The 15,676-nt window shown below is 42.0% G+C and overlaps 1 protein-coding gene across 2 annotated transcripts; it reads right to left on the bottom strand.

Annotated features, from left to right (window-relative positions):
• Positions 1 to 3,330: 3,330 nt before the first annotated feature.
• Positions 3,331 to 14,750, bottom strand: NOXRED1 (NADP dependent oxidoreductase domain containing 1). Of its 2 annotated transcripts, XM_037501992.2 has the most exons (8): positions 14,692 to 14,750; positions 13,724 to 13,895; positions 11,942 to 12,129; positions 10,410 to 10,590; positions 9,699 to 9,850; positions 9,051 to 9,139; positions 8,917 to 8,966; positions 3,331 to 3,985 (listed from the first exon to the last, which is right to left on the bottom strand). In XM_037501992.2, exons 2-8 carry the CDS (start codon positions 13,876 to 13,878, stop codon positions 3,808 to 3,810), a joined length of 993 nt encoding a protein of 330 aa, XP_037357889.1. In that variant the 5' UTR covers positions 13,879 to 13,895; positions 14,692 to 14,750; the 3' UTR covers positions 3,331 to 3,807. The 2 variants fall into 2 exon arrangements, with proteins under 2 accessions (XP_037357889.1, XP_037357888.1); XM_037501991.2 differs by having other exon boundaries at positions 8,917 to 9,139.
• Positions 14,751 to 15,676: the final 926 nt, after the last annotated feature.

Below are 15,676 nucleotides of genomic sequence, written 5' to 3'. Positions count from 1 at the left end.
GTAGCTCCCTTCCTGGAACATGTTTTCTAGCTAAATTCTTTCTGGCAACTAAGGGGAAGGTCAAAAAGCTCTTCCTGATTCCTTTGGCTCTTGATTGTCTCCTGCTGGAAACTGTCTGCCAAAGCGGTACATCCTGGCCCCCAGCTCCTTTGGTGTTTCTGTTTTGCCCCTGGTCAAAGGTGGCAGCGCTTCTCTTTCTGAGTAACTGTGTTACCCAGCTCAAGAGGTCTGTCACTTGGATCTACCAGCCAAGGGACCAGAACCAAGTTTTGTTGTTGGTGTTGTTTTTGAGAAAGAGGATTCATTACCTGTACAAGAAATGGAAGCCAAAGGATTTAGATCCCACAGACTGCCTCCCCAGCAAAAGATGGAGCGGGGTTTAAAAAGAAAGGCAAAAGCCAGACAAGGGACCGGCCGGTGACTGGACGGTGCTGGTCATCTGCAGGTGGTGAGGAGCATTCCTGCCTCCACATACGTTGCATGCTCGGAAGATGGCACCTCAGGTCATCCCCCAGGTGTCGAAGGAGGCTGGTGCGACCTTCAGGACACAAAATGAAGAAGTGTGCATGTTCTGGCGTCTTCATACGCTAACAAACTGCTCAAAACAGACAGGGGTAAGTTGGAAGTGAAATAACGGTTTTTGTACCAACCAGCTACACTAACCACCCTCCCGAGAGTCACCAATAGTCATCTCTGCCCTTCTCTTCCCCGAATTTTGAGATCCTGGAACGAACCCTCTTATCCATTGGTTTCCTGGTTCTCTAAGGTCCTGCTTCGTTAACGATTGTAAGGGCTCCTAGTAATGCATCTGGTAGTGAGACCAGATTTTAAAACTAAAATCTGCTCGGCCAGATAATCCTCTCCACAGATACAGAAAAAAGAAACAGTTTTATTATTGAATCAGCATTAAATCAGTATGCAGTGCACATCACAAGCAAGAGTGCAGAGACAAGAAAATCTCACCCTTTTCTACAGCCAGGCACAGTTACATACGTGTTACCTGAATCCAACGGAGAAATAAAATTTCTCATATCTTTATGACAAATAGGAACATACTGCTGAGAGCCAGGCACTGAGGCTCAGCTCCCAGAAAGTCAGGGAGACCTGGGGCCACTCTCCACTCTGCTTAGGTACATTTCAGAGAGAAGGTGCCAAGGCCAGGGCAAGACAGTGAGGGGATGTGAAACCACCAGAGACTTACTCAACTTTTGAAACCATTTACATACACCTCAAAAACAGAGACAAAAAAGATTTATAATTAGAATTTTTCTAAAGGAACTGTTTCGAGAAAAAAGGAAGGGAAAATTCTCTTTCCCCTTTTGGTACCTGAGAAAATTTTTTTTTAGAAATTTAGATTTTTATTTCTCGTCACAAAAAACATGGTTTATAGAAACACCACTGACTACAGAGTAGAGCCTGGGGCTGCCTGCCAGTGTCTTTTAGAGGGCACTTTTCATACCTTTATAAAATGAAACTCTGGCCAGAGTCCACCTATGACAGAACTTCTCTAAAGAAATTTAAAATACTCTGTGTTGCTTTTTTTTTTTTTTTTAAGATTGATTTATTTATTTATACAAGCACTGGGTACAGTCAGAAGCACGGGAGGGTGAGAGAATTCACCAGAGCCAGAGCGGGGAGCAGAACAGGCAGAGTGATGAATCAATACACAGCTGAGGGGAGCAGCGGGCGAGACTGGAGAGGTCTGCGCGCCATGTGGGACCCTCACCTGCGGGGGATCAAACCAGCGCTGCAGAGGCTGCGGGCAGCTTCTCAGCCCAGTGCTCAACCACTGCGCCACCAGGGGAGGCCCTGCTCTGTGTTCCTTGATGACTCCAGTTTCTAGTTTTATGGACATACCACTCTCTTCCCAGTCTCACTTCTTAATCCTAGAAACCACTGTAGGGCCACCATAGTCCAGAGGGGCAATCCCGTGCCCTGTCAAATTCCCTAGACATGAATGAATAATCAAAGGAATCCATTTTATATATATATATATATTTTTTTACATCATTGTTCAATTTTGCACAATTCATGCTTGTATGCTTTCTCCTCTCAGGTGTAGTCCCTGTAAAATTCCCACCACCAATTGCCCCGTGAACCATCACCATAGTCCTTTATGATCTTCTGTCCCGTTTTGATTCCTCTACCTCCTACTCCCTTGCAGACTCTGATTTATAGTTGCCTGCTAATTTTATTTTTTAATTTATTATTATTGTTTTTTTTTCCTGATCCCTTATTTTGTTCCCCTATATTCCTTCTATAAGTGAAATCATCTGATATTTTCCTTTTTCCTTCTGGCTTATTTCACTGAGCATCATCCCTTCTAGCTCCATCCATGTTGCTGCGAATGGCATGAGTTTATCTTTTTTTGAATAGTATTCTACACCACATCTTCTTCATCCAGTCGTCTATTTTGGGGCATTTGGGTTGTTTCCATATCTTACCTATTGTATTTAGTGCTGCAATAAACATAGGAGTGCAGGTATCCTCTTGAATTAATGTTTTCATGTCCAGAGGAATCCATTCCTATCTTTTCTAACTAAGAGAAGGAACACTGTCTTGCATTAGTATTGGATTGTATTTCTGTGCTGTTAGGAATACATTTCTATTTGATTTTGAAACATTTATCATACTAAACACTGTTAACTCCATGGAACATTAAAATTCTTTAAAATAACTTCCATGCTGGCCTGTTGGCATTAGCACATTGTATGCTACTGTATAATAAACAATCTTAGACATTTATCAACTGTTGATACAAATGTTAGTCCTTGGCCGCATTTTATGTCTTACATTTTTGAAGTTCAAGTGTACCTGAATGTAAAATTAATAGCATTCATAACAACTGTTAATAAAAATAATTAAATAATAAAAATTCATACCAACTGATGATGAACCTAATTTTCTTCCCAAATTTGACTAGCAAATTTTTGTCTCAAACCATTTAATGCCATACCATCTTGTTTGCCTGGTTCACAAATATTCAAAAAGCAAATGGAAATGAGTAACCCAACACCATAATGATTTACATGATTAGTGAATGATTTTGCTTAAAATGTACTTTAACATTTAGCAACCAATGGTTCTGTTTGATGACAGAGCATCGTGACATTCTATCTCAACTTGACATGGTCACTGCTGTTATGCTCTATTATAAAGACATACAGGAAATAAGTTTGCACTGTAAGATCTAATCTAATTTGCAAAATTATTTGTTGCCAGATATGTCAGATATTTTTTAAATGGTTTTAATGGGAACAACTTTAAGTAAGATAGTACCAGAACAATCATATATAGCTGAGATAAGCATTAAAGGAGTCATAATTCAGTTGATATTGTTTGCCATACATTTTATTTCTCTAGCCAAAATGGTAGGAAAATCAAGCTGTATCATTTGTCAGCTACATATTGCTATAGGAAAAGAAGCGACAGTATGTAATTGTCCAATAATGACATTACAGATTATTTAGCTTTTAGAAGAGAAATGAGTTTATATTAGCAAGGCTTTTGTGGGGAATCAGCTTACTTAGTATGTCAGGTTACATAGTTTTGTTAGATTGCTTCTAAAAGTCAAACCCTCCTGAAGATACCAGTGTAAAAGACCTCTTGTTTTACTCTACATTACTCTACATTTGAAAGAGCCATCAGTAGAATTATGTAATTCCTTAATATCGAACATATCAATATGTAATTCCTTAATATCGAACAATACAGTTGCATGACCCCCACTGTCAATTGTGACAATCAGGAGACAACCAATGTAGAGCTAATAGACAAAGGCAAGAAAGTCCTGACTCCTGAGGTCTCTTATGGGGATGTAGAGTCCATGGAATCCACTGTTGAATGTTGTTTACTTAGGGAGATGCCAAATGAATCACAGTATAGATAGGTGAGGTGGTCCTGGAGAGCAGTGTTGGCCGAGAGATGCTGGCTAAAGGGTGTTTCACTGAGTTGCACAGCAGTTAGATCGAACCGGGGAAGAAATCTGGGATGAAAAAAACATTTTGTTTATGTCTGTTCAAAACACTGGATGTAGCTTTAAAGCTTATTTCATCCATTTGTAAATAAAGTTCTCCATTATTGATAGCAAATTAATTAAAATTCATAGTTAAAATTTTACCTGAACTATCCAGTGTGCACTTATGTACTTATGATGAGTTGTCACATTTATATGCATTTCTCTAAGTGCATTTGGGGACGAACTGATTATTAGAGAATGATTGTAATGACATCAATGTCTTTTTCAGTGTCTTTTCCTTGAATTTGGAAAGAATACATAAGCGTATCATGGAGAAAACATTTCATTTACTTTACGATATGCTCTTAAAAATAAAAGCTGTCCTGACAGGGGACACCCAGGCCTCCAAGATGTCAGCTGTACCATTGAAGGAGAAGAAACTCTTGGTGTCAAAGCAGGGGAGCTGCCAACCTGGATACTGATGTGAGATTTCACCCCTAAAGGCTTTTCTGGAGGTTTCAAAGAGGTTATTACCATTACGCAAGTAAATCAATGTGAAGAAAGGGAGCATGGCAACGGTATCTATGGTGCTGGCGGCTTATGTGCTTTTCAGCTGCTGCTGTTCTTAAAAGGAATTCAAACACCAGAGACTATGCAGTGTCACAGAAGAGAGCCTAATGTGGAAGGTTTCTGCTGAATTTTGGACAGTGACCTTCTTTTCTTGGCCCCCTAAATCTTTTCCTATCCTAATCAAGAATTAACACCCAACTGGTTTGAAAATATAAACACAAAAGATAGCCTCTTCAGTTGTACAGGGAAATAAGAACAGGGCAATCTTAAATATTAGTCTGTAACAGAATACAAGTTAAAAAGCATTAAAACATAGAGTTGTTATCGTGTTAAAAAGATTAGGAGTAAGGTAAGGATATTACTCAACACAGTCCTGGCAGTTGCAGCCAGTGCAAGAAAGGAAATGAAAGCACACAGATTGGACAGGAAGAAACAAAGCTGTCTCTATTTATAGATGGCATGATTGGGTATGTAGAAAATCAAAGAAACTACCAAAAAAAAAAAACCTATAATAAGTGAGTTTAGGGCCTCCTTGGTGGCACAAGGGGTTTAAGCACCTCACTGTGTAGCTATCCGCAGCCTCTGCAGCACAAGTTCGATCCCTAGCCAGGCAGGGAGCTACCCACATGGTGCAGCAGACCTCTCCTGCCTCGCCTGCTGCTCCCCTCAGCAGTGTATTTCAGTCAGTCTGCCTGTTCTGTTTCCCACTCTGTCTTTAGTGAATCCTGTCACCCCCCGACACCTCTGGCTTGCACCCCAGTTCTTGTATGCATAAATCTTTTTTTAAACAAATAAGTGAGTTTACAAGGTTATGGACACAAAATGAGCCTACAGAAATCAATAGTATTTACATATATTAACAATGAACTCTCGGGCACCAAAATTAAAATACAATACCATTTACAAACACAAAAAAGAATATATAGGTGTAAATCTAATAAAACATGGATAGGCTTGCATGTGGAAAAATGACAAAATATTGATGAAATAAATCAAAGAATAAATAAATAAACTGCTCAAGCACGGGTGGGAAAATTCAACATCATAAAGATGACTGTTCTCTACAAGTGGACCTATAGATGTAATGGTAAAATGAAAATTAATAATTTAACCCAATGTTGCTGAGGAGACAGACTGGATTATATATTGCCAGTGATAACATAAAATGGTACAGCCACCCTGAAAACCAGTGTTGGTGCTGTCTTGTTTTCATTTGGGTAGAGTAAAAACTAGGATTAGGATTAGTGAATGAGGACTAGTCAACTGATAGGAGGAAAGTTACTTGTTTTTATTAAGGAAATTTAAAAACAGTCAAATGAACCTCATGTGCCTATCACCAGATTCAGTAATTATCAATTTATGGCTAATCTTGTCTCATCCGTAACCTCTCCCCAGTCCTATATCCCCATCTATTGGATTATTTTGAAGCAACTCCCAGACACTATCATTTAAACCATACATTTTTGAGTATAAATCTCTTTTAAAAATACTTGTTTAAAATACATGCCACACTGGGCCTCCCTGGTGGCGCAGCGGTTGAGCGCTGGGTTGCGAAGCTGCCCGCGGCCTCTGCGGTGCCGGTTCGATCCCCAGCTGCTCCCCGGCAACCGAAGGAGGGTCCCACATGGCGTGCAGACCTCTCCTGCCGCCCGCTGCTCCCCTCAGCAGTGTACTTCGGTCCTTCTGCCTGCTCTGCTCCCCGCTCTGGCTCCGGTGAATTCTCTCGCCCCCTCCCGCGCTTCTGACTGTACCCAGTGCTTGCATAAACAAAACAAACAAACAAATAAATAAAACATGCCTCTAAAAAAAAAATAACCTATAAAAAAAAATACATGCCACAATACTAATTCTTTAATTTCATAAAATATACAACCTCATTTCTTTTAAGCCTTTGGTTGTCTGAATCATGGTCAAAACAAATTGTACATAATGCATTTTGCTCAATGTGACTTTAAGGTCTTTTTTTTTTTAAGATTTATTTATTTATTTATTTATACAAGCACTGGGTACAGTCAGAAGCACGGGAGGGTGAGAGAATTCACCAGAGCCAGAGCGGGGAGCAGAGCAGGCAGAAGGACCGAAGTACACTGCTGAGGGGAGCAGCGGGCGCCAGGAGAGGTCTGCGCGCCATGCGGGACCCTCCTCTGGTGGCCGGGGAGCAGCCGGGGATCGAACCGGTGCTGCAGAGGCTGCGGGCAGCTTCGCAACCCAGCGCTCAACTGCTGCACCACCGGGGAGGCCCTCTTCTTCTTCTTCTTCTTTTTTTTTTTTTAAAACCTAAAAGGTCCCCTTGCTATTTTTTTCCCTTTGTGGCGTATTTCTTAAAGAAATTGAGGTTTTTGTCTATAAAGTTTTCCATATTCTGGATTTTGATGCCTACGTTTCATTATTTAACATTTCTTGTCTCTTGAATTTCCTGTAAATAGGTAATTTTATGTACAGACTTGATCAATTCAGGTTTGATTTTTTTGGCAATATTATTTCATCAATGTCTATTTTTGTCCAGAAACACACCGTCTCTCTTTCTGCACTGTTAAAACTGATTAGTAGCTTCAGTCCGACCCTTTCATTACAAAGTCCCCTGTCAGTGTCTCAGCTGATGTGGCTTTGGTTTTTTTTTTTTTTTTAAAGATTTATTTATTTTTATACAAGAAGCGGGGTACAGGCCAGATGAGCGGGAGAGTGAGAGGATTCACCAGAGACAAAGTGGGGAACACAACAGGTAGACTGACGAAATACACTGCTGAGGGGAGCAGCGGGCGAGTCAGGAGAGGTCTGCTGCACCATGTGGGATTCTCACCGGCCGTCCGGGATCAAACCCGCACTGCAGAGGGTGCGGACAGCTTCACAGTGCGGCGCTCAACCACCTGCACCACCAGGGAGGCCCTCAGCTGATGTGGCTTTGATTCATCATTTCATTATAGGTTCAAATGATGACATTCTCTCGTCCCTCCTTCATTTAAGAAGGAACTTTTCTACTTGATAAACATTCAACATAATGATTTAATATTAAAAACATATCCTAAGGCAGCAAAGGTAAAAACTAAGACACAACCCCCTTTGCTGAGTGTGTGCCTACATCTCTGTTGGATATATACCTTGAGATGCAATTGCCAGGTCACATGCTACATATTAATGTAGCTTTAGTAGATAATGCCAAACCAGCTTCCAAGTGTCCTACAAATTTCTTTTAGCCATTCTGATGGGTGTGAAGTGAGCCAACATTTGACTAATTAAAAAGTTAAGGAAAAGAGACTAGGAAATTATCACAGACATGATTGGAAAACATTGGAGAACTTTACACCCAGGTCGAAAGGACCTAGTGTTCTCTTTCATCTATTGATGGCAGCTTTGTAGGGATTGACTTTACAATAGTTCATTAAATGGAATGAACAACAACTTTTCCATATCATATTATTGAAAATTAAAAAGATTCATCCTACTCACAGTTACCAGCTATAGAGAAAGGCACACTCATGCGTTCCTGGTGTAGATTACATAAGCACCACGTTTTTGATAAGTAATTTGGGAATACTACCTGTCAAACATAAAGTAGGTATAACTGCTGACCCAGAAATTCTAGATGTTTATCCACCAGAAATACTGGTACCAATGTAAGTAAGAGAATGTTCAAAGTAACCCTTTATGCAAAATTTGGAGCTAGGGGGGACCACAGCATCTTCTAGAGGAAACAGGATGAATACATTTAATTAAATGATTCCAACAGCTGCCTCTGCTGTTGTTCATAAGTGAAACAGAATTGTATTAACATAGAATAGTATCCACGACACTGAAAATGAAAAAGCAGGCTATCTGGTCTCCATGTGGCCACAAGATAGATACAGATACACATACACACTATGATATGACTGTATAAACAGATGTTTGCAAATGTCTATGTAAAAAGACAAAAATATAGGGCCTCCCTGGTGGCACAGGGGTTAAGGCACAACCTGTGAAGCTGTCTGCAGCCACTGCAGCATGAGTTCAATCCCCCAGCTGGCCAGGGAACTACCCACATGGCTCAGCAGACCTCTCCTGACTCACCTGCTGCTCCCCTCAGCAGTGTATTTCAGCCAGTCTGCCTGTTCAGTTCCCCACTCTGTCTCTGGTGAATCCTCTCCCCCTCCCCCTCCCACACATACCTCTGGGCTGTACCCCAACTCTTGTATGCATAAATAAATAAATCTTTAGGGAAAAGGACAAAAATATAAAAGCCATTAGAGATAAAGTCTGTGAAATGGAGCTTGGGGGGTAAAGGAGGCCTTCTCTTTTCCACTAGTTGGAATTTGTTTTACAAGCATGGATTGTTTATATAAATTTTAGGAGATAACAGAAAAAAAGGCAGAGGGACAGCAGTGTGAGGAGATTAGATGCTGACACCTTACCTTTTATGAGGGAGTCTCTTAACATAGAGTCTGCTGACAAAGTCCTGTAACTGAAATTTGGGGCAATTGGCTCTACCTTCCGCACAGTCTTCAGCGTGCACCGAGAGGAAAAGCTCATTCAGGAGCTGCATCACCTGTGTCTGGGGCAGGCCCTTGGCCGTGCAGATGTTCAGGAACGCGTAGAACACTCCCTCCAACCATTTGATGTTGAGGACAATCCCCCCTATATGCCAAGGAGAAGGAAAATGCCAGTTAGCACCTCCAAGACCAGATTTGCCGGGAACAGAGGAAGCCCCTCAGTGAACAGCCACTGTTCTGCAAGACAGACTGATCGTGGGGACCTCAAGCTAAGGCCAGGGGCCCTGTGTAGTGCCCCATGTAACACATCAGGTGTTGACCCTGCTGCAGGAGGACAGACAGGACTAACAGAGACACTGCTAATGGCAAAAGCATCTCCAGAAATCTCTAAAATGGATCTTGTCAATAAGAAGTAGGGACTAAGGGAAACTGCAAGATTAGAGCAGAGAAAAGCCAGTTTGGTCCCACACACTGCACCCTTCTCCCCTCTGGCTTTGTCCAGTTCATCCTTACAGGTTCCTAATAATCAGCCTTCTCAGCTTTTCCTAATAAAGGCAGTTATTTGCCTCCAAAACCATTTCCATACAAAGTCTAAACAGCTGAGGATATAGCTAGTGTGTACTCCCCCCACCACACACACCCAGGATTTAAAATGATAGCAACAGGCTGGCAGGAAGGCCATCTTCTAAGCAGTGAGCTGTTACCAGCAGAGCTGTAGGGACAGGTGGCCTGAAGAATTGCGGGGTCTTGGAGAGCAGCTGTGACGTCCTTATTGGTCCCCCAGAAGTTGACAAAATCTGCAACACACTGATACTGAGGCCGCAAGATGTTGGTGTGGTTCAGTAGGAGTTTCAATCTGGAAACAAAAAGCCACCACGATAGGGGGTTCAGTGCCGACTAATCACGAGAGCCACTGAGTTCACACCCGAGCCCAGGCCTGCGTGCTGCTCCCAGGCCAAAAGGTGTGGGGCACCAAGAAGACTACTGAGCAGTTAGTAGTCCAGCCATTCATCTAACACTTACTGAATGTGATCACGTGCCATGCACTGGGCTAGACACCGGGATATAAAAATAATCTGTGAGACGTATTCTCAGTCACTTTCCTGCTGTTGACTGGTGGTTTCCCTTCTCGTTAGTGCACAGGGAACACTAGTTGTCTTTAGGGAGCAGGAGGCCCTGCACCATGTGTTCTAAACAATTGCCCACCAAAGAAAATGACCCACCTCAAAAGCAGTTTGTGGATAGGTTGGTGAGATGCAATGAGGAAGGGTCTTTCTGCAAAAGAAGCTGCTTCTACCTTATTATGGGAAACAACCAAGCCAAGGGTCAGGGGCTTCTTGGGAAGCAGAAGCCTGAGGTGAGGGGAGAGCAGTTCTGCCTGTTTGCAGATTCCGTGTTCATCCCAACAACAGTACCTGGCTATTGGGATGGCAGCGACAAAGCTGTACACGATGCAGACTTCCTTGAGGCTGGGTTGAATTTTGACACAGATATGAGACAGCTGGGCTGGCAGGCAACAGAGGAATACCACGTTGGCCCACTCGACCAGTTTAGTGTTATGGTAGAAACACTGGATTCCGAGTTTCTGGAACTCACCTAGAGGAAACAAAAGAAGTGAGCGTGAAAGCAGTCAGTCCAAACAAAAAAAAAATAAAACTATATGATTCCATTTATATAAAATCCTTACAAAATGCAAACTAATCAGTGGCTGTGCTCAGATCAGGGGCCTCCTGGGTGGAGGGCTACAGGGGCAGAGAGAGACGGGAACTCTCCTGTCTCAGAATTCCTAAACTTCTGGCATCTGATGTGTTCCTTACCTTCTTATGTTGATAGTTTCGCAACTGCATACATGTGTCAAAATATCTAATTATACACTTTTTTTTTTTTTTTTTTTTTGTGGGACCCTTGCCGGAGGCCGGGGATCGAACCAGCACTGCAGAGGCCGCGGGCAGCCTTGCAACCCAGCGCTTAACCGCTGCGCCACCAGGGGAGGCCCTATACACTTTCTAAATGTGCAGTTTATTGCATACAAATTATTTTTTAAATAAAGCTACACCTGTTCTTTGAATAGTAATTTTATTTATAAAATTACATACAAAGTAGTCCAAATAGTAGTAGTAGTCCAAATAAATAGTACATAGTTATATAAAGTATGGTATAGCCCTACTTGGGAGTACTATACGGCCTTAACATGATTTTGCAGGATGTCAGATGATATGAGAATATGCTCATAAGACAGTAACTGAAAAAAGCAGGGTAGAGTTCCCTCCAGTGTTCTTGCTAATGCCAGCAATATGGTCAGGGGGTGATAGTAGTTATTATTTACTTCCCTGCATATTATAAGTATTTTTATAATATGCATGTATTGTTTTATACTTACTACTTACTGAAGTATATTTAGATGAGGGCAACACAGAGAAGCTTACAGTTGTCATTTTTGACAAATACCTATACATCCCATGGAACTTACCCCTCTTTCAATATAGTGAACATTCCCATCCCCCCAAAAAGTTCCTTCACACCCCTTTTCAGTCTCACTGTTTTGATATCTGTCAGATTAGTAAATGGAATCTCTACAAAACTTATTTTTATTTGGTACATGTCATTTTTAAAAACACTGGGCTAAATGTTTGGAACTGGTTCACTGACCCCCCGGATGCCAGCTGATCCAGTAAGGTTTGAACTCTGGAAAACGTCTCTCATCAAGGACCAAAAAGGTATACCTCACTGCAAGAGCATAGGGTGGAGAAATGAATAGAAAACATTGAAGTGGAGAAGAAAGATGTTTTAAGGAGTAAGTCAAGAAATCATCTTCCTAGCTTCCTTCAGAGCTAGCAATCTGGGAACCAGCTAGAGGCAAGGATTCTTCTTTCAAGGGACCCTTTCAAAATGGCCTGGTCAACACCTGAGAAGCACACCCAAGGCCCATTTCTCCCATGAGCCTTACCCAGGGTCTCTGGCCTCCGCGTGGAGATCCGAAGGTTCCTCGCAGGGAGGGGGACAAGCTGAAGCAGTGTCAGAGCCAGCTGCTTCCCAAGGTGGCCGCCTCCAATAATGCCCACTCTCAGCTCATCAGCAGCAGCGCTGTTATCTAGCGATTCCCCCAAGTTGGTTAGTTTCTCAGGTAGTGATGCTCTGCAGGATGGACACACAGACACACACACATAAGCACACACACACCTGTGGCTGTTCTTGACTCTCAGCCTCTGACATCTCTATTTTAATGTCTGTGTGGCAGCCTGGTGGCACCTTAAGTACTCCAGGGATAAGCATTCCAATTAATACCACTAGGGACTGAAATGGTCCTCCTGAGTGAATTTTCCAGAAAGTAAAGTGTATTCCTTCATGGCACCGAAACTTGTTTAAAACATTTGTAAATAAACATTGTGTTACATGTATTGTGTATTTAATTCCCTGCCTTCTTAAACATGAGATGTGAATAGCTAACCATTTCTGTGGCTCAGCACCCTCGTGTGAGTGGTCACTGTTCCACGTCATCTGGAGCTGTGGCCAGTTCCTTTGTTGTTTCCTGGGCACAGAGGTCAGTTCTCTTTGCCCACGTGACAGCTCTCTCTGGATTGCTATTTCAGTCCTGCAGAGACCCGGGAAACCAACTAACTTAGCTTCTCTCAAATGTTATGATTTCTAAAAGTAAGTGGTTTATAAGAGCAAACAGTTCTTAGAAATTGACGGTCAAGAATTTGAGTCCACTCTTTTCAGACATTCACTTTCCGTTGGTTCTGGAATTGTTTCCTTGGCCCAAGAACAAAGTCGGAGGTCTGGATCCACAAAGCATTATTTTATGGTGTTCTATGACAACCACATATTTGTTCTGTTTCTTTTAACTTTTTATTCTATTTTTTATGTAAAAATTGGAATCTTCAAACTCTGGCATTTCCAGAAAGCATCACAAGCTACATTATTTTTAAGACTTCTCTCTTGGCAGAGAGAAGAATATTTTCTCAATGACTGATCCTTCCAAATATAAAATGCCTCCTGGAAGTTTCACATATTGACTTCTCACCATTCATCTCAGATGCAACCAATAAGTTTATGCATCCTTATCAGTAAGCCAATCAGCAAACTCAGATTTGGTCTTGCCATGTAGGAGTTGATCTAATTTCAGTGAAAATCAAGAAATAGACTGGTGGGGAATGGGTTGGGGGGGATGCTCCAGGAGTGACCCAGAATTCTAGAATCCAGGAGTCCACTCCTAGGTACCCAGCTCTGTCTGAAGTCATGTTGCACAAAGATATGGACTGGACTGACAGCTTCTCTGCAAATCCTTATTGCTGGTTTTAAGCAAATCACCTGACCGTAGGGACCCCCACTGGTGTAGGTGACTTTCCTTTGAGGGAGCGTTCCACTGTTAGCTCACCCTCAAAATAAAGAACTGGCTCCATTTTCAGCCACTATCCATAAACTGGCTAGTCATTAGTAGCTGCAGAAGACAAGCTGGTGGGTGAATGGGTAAATGAATGGATCATTTAATCGATCCACCAAATGAAAGGAAATCAGCACTAACCCATACTGTGTTATGTAACCACAGTCAAGGGTCCCTGGTATGCATCTCCCTGGTGCTTTCAGAGAGACTATGGGTTAGACTATGGGTTAGAATAGGTAGGAAGATACTCCCTCTGCCAAATTTATCTTCCGGTATGAAATGCTTATATCATCTGTATTCTCCACAGACTCTTCTCCACCTGCTTGAACCTGGAAACCAGCTTACCTCAATTTATGGAGCAGCTTGCAGAAGAAGGTTGCATGGGCACAAGCCTTGACCATCAGTCCCCGGAAACGACCCTGCAAGTACAGCCAGCTGTAGTCTTGCTCCTGAATCCCATGTTCAAACTTCAGGGACTCAAGGTCCTCTATCAAGTCCATTTCTAAGCCACCATTTCCTGCAGGGAAAGATACCAGTTTGGCTCCCGGTTCTGGAAGCAGAGGGTGTCCGTGCAGGAGGGTGTGTGTGCGCCAAGTCACGGGTTCTCGTGATGATGGGCCTTAACCCTTCAGTCCCAGCTTCTGAACTGACACCTGTCATCCACTTCTGTTTGACTGCGAGTCCTAGAGGGGTCCTAAGCACTGGCTGTCTATGAAGCAGGAATACCTGGATTCATGGAAAACCTGAGCAAAAATCCAAGGTAATGTTCCTTCACATAGGTTTGCCATTTCTTCCAGCAGATGCATTTACATTAGCAATGAGGTTTACAGAACTCTTGGGCCAGCACCTGTTCCCTTCCATTCCTGCTAAGTTTTAAAATTAAGAGTGAGCACTTAGACCATATTTCAAAGAAATTCTTCCCTTTCACTAAACTGTATCCCACAGGGTAGACCATAGTCCAAACTGTTTTCTAAGTAGCATGGTCCTATTGGAGTTACCGGCTCTTAAAGATTTAGTGGTAATTCCCCTTTGAAGACATCACAGCTAGGTTTTTTTTTTGAGGGGGGGTGGCGGGTAAAGAGGGAGGCATGGATAACTGGAAATGTTCTCTATTTCTTCTATGGAAAAAATATGTTTATACTCAATACTTCCTTTAATTTAATTATTGCAACTAATATTTTAATTTACTTGTAAAATATTGAATAAATAGTGTCACCTGAAAAAAATATAAATATCAGTATTGTTTAGGGCAGGGACTACATTTTAGAAAGTGAAGTCAGAGACGTATAAACCCATCTGCATATATCTCTCACCAATCAAACTGAGGACATGGCTCTACTCAGTACTTCTGGTCCCGGAGAACTACATTTCCAGTGAGAATTATCCAAGAAAGTTGTCATTATGACTCCTTAGCTACCAGGTTGCTTCAGTCTCTGAGTCTTAAAGGGGCCAGCCCACTGAGAGGGTTTGCAACGTGTGGATATGGATTCCTTTCACCAGGTTAGTATGGTCCCCTCCTTTCCCCAAAAGGTTCTGGACTAGATTTTTTTGCAGCCTGAAATATACAGATCTTAGCAGCACTCAAGGAATTGTTTTTCAAACCTCTCCTTTATTATGTTCAAGAAATCAGTGAAAAAGGTAAGTTCTAGGGATCTCAAGATAGCATGGTGACAAAAGTTAATAATACTGGGGCCTCCCTGGTGGTGCAAGGGGTTAAGATGCAACCTATGAGGCTATCCACAGCCACTGCAGCACGAGTACGATCCCTTGCCCTGGAGCTACCCACATGGCGCAGCAGACTTCTCCTGACTCCCCCACTGCTCCCCTCAGCAGTGTATTTCGGTCAATCTGCCTGTTCTGCTCCCCACTCTGTCTCTGGTGAATCCTCTCATGCCCCCACCTCTGGCCTGTGCCCCATTTCCTGAATGTATAAATAAATAAATCTTTTTAAAAAATAAAGTTAGTAATACTGTGCTGTATACTTGAAATTTGCTAATTAGGTCTGAAGCATTTTCACCACGCACACAAAAGGCAACTATGTGAAGGGATGGATGTGTTAATTTGATTGTGATAATCATTTCACAATATTTTTCAAATTGTCACAATGCAAATTTTAATATATTTAATTTTAATTATACCTCAATAAAGCTGGAAAAAAGAAATCAAAGATATTTAAAACTATTTTATAGCAATGGCAAAAGTGAGATTGGTATTTAAAACTACTTATCTCTAATATTCTTTTTAAATTGTTTATTGAGGGCTTCCCTGGTGGCGCTGGGGTAAAAGTTTCAGCCATCA

The sequence above is a fragment of the Talpa occidentalis genome, unplaced genomic scaffold (genome assembly GCF_014898055.3).
Source record: "Talpa occidentalis isolate TD23 unplaced genomic scaffold, MPIMG_talOcc4v2.1 talOcc4.11, whole genome shotgun sequence".
In the NCBI taxonomy this organism is placed as follows: Eukaryota; Metazoa; Chordata; class Mammalia; order Eulipotyphla; family Talpidae; genus Talpa; species Talpa occidentalis.
Note: the sequence above shows the minus strand (reverse complement) of the source record. Positions and strands in the feature narration are given on the sequence as shown.

Coding starts and splice junctions, on each gene's coding strand:
- NOXRED1 (XM_037501991.2), bottom strand. CDS start 13,878: ATGGACTTGATAGAGGACCTTGAGTCCCTGAAGTTTGAACATGGGATT. Junction 9,851..10,409: donor GCTGCCATCCCAATAGCCAG/GTACTGTTGTTG, acceptor TTTTGTTTCCAG/ATTGAAACTCCTACTGAACC. Junction 9,140..9,698: donor CTGTCCCTACAGCTCTGCTG/GTAACAGCTCAC, acceptor CTTGGCATATAG/GGGGGATTGTCCTCAACATC.